This window comes from Fonticula alba, assembly GCF_000388065.1.
Source record: "Fonticula alba strain ATCC 38817 unplaced genomic scaffold supercont2.2, whole genome shotgun sequence".
Lineage (NCBI taxonomy): Eukaryota > Rotosphaerida > Fonticulaceae > Fonticula > Fonticula alba.
Window position 1 is genome coordinate 1355534 of NW_009242972.1, and position 2259 is coordinate 1357792.

The 2259-nt window shown below is 71.1% G+C and overlaps 2 protein-coding genes across 2 annotated transcripts in view; one reads left to right on the forward strand and one right to left on the reverse strand.

Annotated features, from left to right (window-relative positions):
• Positions 1–949, forward strand: part of H696_01324 (hypothetical protein) — a 7275-nt gene extending 6326 nt beyond the window's left edge. Inside the window, exons 8-9 of the mRNA XM_009495217.1 lie at positions 18–314; positions 472–949. Of these exons, the coding sequence (XP_009493492.1) occupies positions 18–314; positions 472–714 (540 nt within the window). The 3' untranslated portion in view covers positions 715–949. The remainder of the gene's footprint in view (positions 1–17; positions 315–471) is intronic.
• Positions 950–1078: 129 nt separating this feature from the next.
• H696_01325 (hypothetical protein) lies at positions 1079–2166 on the reverse strand (the record flags this gene model as incomplete). Its single annotated transcript, XM_009495218.1, has 2 exons — positions 1079–1569; positions 1764–2166. The coding sequence occupies 2 exons, from the start codon at positions 2164–2166 to the stop codon at positions 1079–1081; spliced, it is 894 nt and encodes a 297-aa protein (XP_009493493.1).
• Between the last annotated feature and the right edge of the window lie 93 nt (positions 2167–2259).

A 2259-nucleotide genomic window follows, 5' to 3' on the forward strand; every position in this document is an offset into this window, starting at 1 on the left:
CCCCCATCTCCACACAGCTCCAGCAGGCCCTCAAGGCGGAGTGCGACAAGTTCCAGGACCGCATCGCTGCTGCCACGGCCGACGCCGCTCCTGGCACCCTGGCCGGCGTCCTCGGCGACTTCTACACCCTGGTCCAGACTCAGATGGCCAGCCCGGAGGTCTCGCCCAAGGACCTGCTCAAGGCCACCGATGACCTGCGCAATGACATCCTCCCCGAGCTGGGTGTCACCCTGGAGGACTTTGCCGGCTCGCCCAGCACCTTCAAGGTCTTCTGCCCGGACGAGATGCTCCGCAGCCTGACCATGTCCCGCCGCGTATGTTGCCTTCTCCTGTGTACTCGTTGCTCCGCGCCACCCGCTGACTCCTTCTCTCCTTGTGTCCCTGCTTCTCGCCTCCCCCCCCCCCCCCCCCCCCCCCCCGACCACCCCCCCCCCCCCCCCCCCCCCCCCCCCGCCTGCTCCCGTCATGTAGATGGCCAAGAACCCGGCCCTCATCAAGCAGCTCCGCACGCGCGTGCGCGAGGGGCGCCTCCATCCGGATGAGTACTTCATCAAGAACCCCAAGTTCAACAACGCCTTCTCCTTCTTCTCGGAGGCCGGCTTCCCCCTGCTGGATGCCAATCTGGCCCCCATCTCGGCCGAGAATGTGGCCGCCTACACCGAGGAGCTCCAGCTCTACAAGAGCCTCTTCTGGGCTCTGGAGCCGACTGCCTAAGGGGGGCATGTGCACTTGCGGCCGGGCGCATCTGCGGCAGCCGCGCCGAGGCCCCTCTGCTTCCCGGGCCCCGCCCGCGTCTCTTTCGCCGTGGCCCTCGTGGCGGCCCCCCAGTCCTGGATGCCGACGTCCTCCTCGCTCTCCTCTGTCCACCGGCCGGTGCATGGATTTCCGTAGCCGAGAGCAGGCCCCCACCTCCCCCCCTCTCTCTGTATTGCCCCCCACCCCTCCCCCCCCACCCCCTGTCCTGGGGGGGAGGGGGGGGGGCTGTTCCCTTTGCACCTTCATAAACACACGCTTGGCCGGGTCCGCGTCCTGGTTTTGGATGGTTTTCTATTCTACATGCGGCGCTTGGGGTGCTCCGTCAATCGCCGGGCTGCGACGGGGCGGGGGGCAGTTTGACCCGGGTGCGCATGGCCGCCACGCACTCGCTCCAGGCGAGGATGGCCAAGCAGCCCGGCGTGCCGGGGTCGTGGGTCACGCGCGCGGTTGACCAACACCGGCCGGCGGTCGGCAGCAGCAGCCCCTCGCCAGGCGTGGCGCCAGCTGCCGGGCCCAGCAGGAAGAGGGCCCCGCAGCGTGGGTGTGCCGGGGCCCGGCAGGTGGGGCATTCCACAAAGAAGCGCCCATCCGGGCCGAAGGCACAGGCCGGCGGCCGTCCACCGGCGGCAGGACCCGGCACGCCGGCCTCATCCAGGAGCAGAGCCGCATCGAGGCCCAGCTGGCGAGCCACCTCGGCCCCGGGCCCGGGAGGGGCCCGATGCGGCGCCAATGGCGGCACATCACGCAGGTCCCGCCAACATACCGAGCAGCGTGGCTCCTCCGGATCGGGGGCCATGGCCGGGGGGTTCCACGCTGGGGAGTGGCACCATGGTTAGGATTGGTCGAGCAGGCAGGTGACGCTCCCCCCGCCCCCCTCCCCTCAGGGCCAGGTCCCGGCGGAGGAGTGCCCACCACAAGCTACCGGCACCAGGGCATGCCGGGGGATGTGCCGGGCCATCATCCCCCCCCCCCCCCCCGGGCCCGCGAGGGCACCAACACACGCGCACCTTCACCCGAGCCGGTGGTCGGGAAGCGGAAGGGCAGCTGGTCAATCGGTCCAAAGGCCGGCTCCGGGGCCCAGGCCGCGCTCTTGCCAGCCAGTTCCCGTGCCCGAGCCATCAGCTGCCCCAGGAGCCGGCGTTCCCGGTCCCCGAGCGCCGGAAGACCATGCACACGCAGCGGCAGGCAACGCCATGCCGGCCGAGCCAGCAGCCCAGCCAGGGCCCGCAGGCGCCCGGTCACGCCACCCGCGGCCGGGCGTTTGCCCGGCTTCGGCGCCCGGGGGAGTGCCGCCGGCAGCGCATCCTCCGAGGCCCCGGTCAAGTGCCGGCTTCGGTGGGGATTCTGCCATGCCCACTCAAACTGCAGGGCCGCCAGCCGACTGGGGAAACCATACACCAGGGCCACCATCTCCCTGCCGACACCAGGGGGACAGCATGGTCGGTGCGCAGGCGCGGGAGAGCGTCAGTGGGATACTGTCCGGGGGAGGAGGGGGAGGAGGGG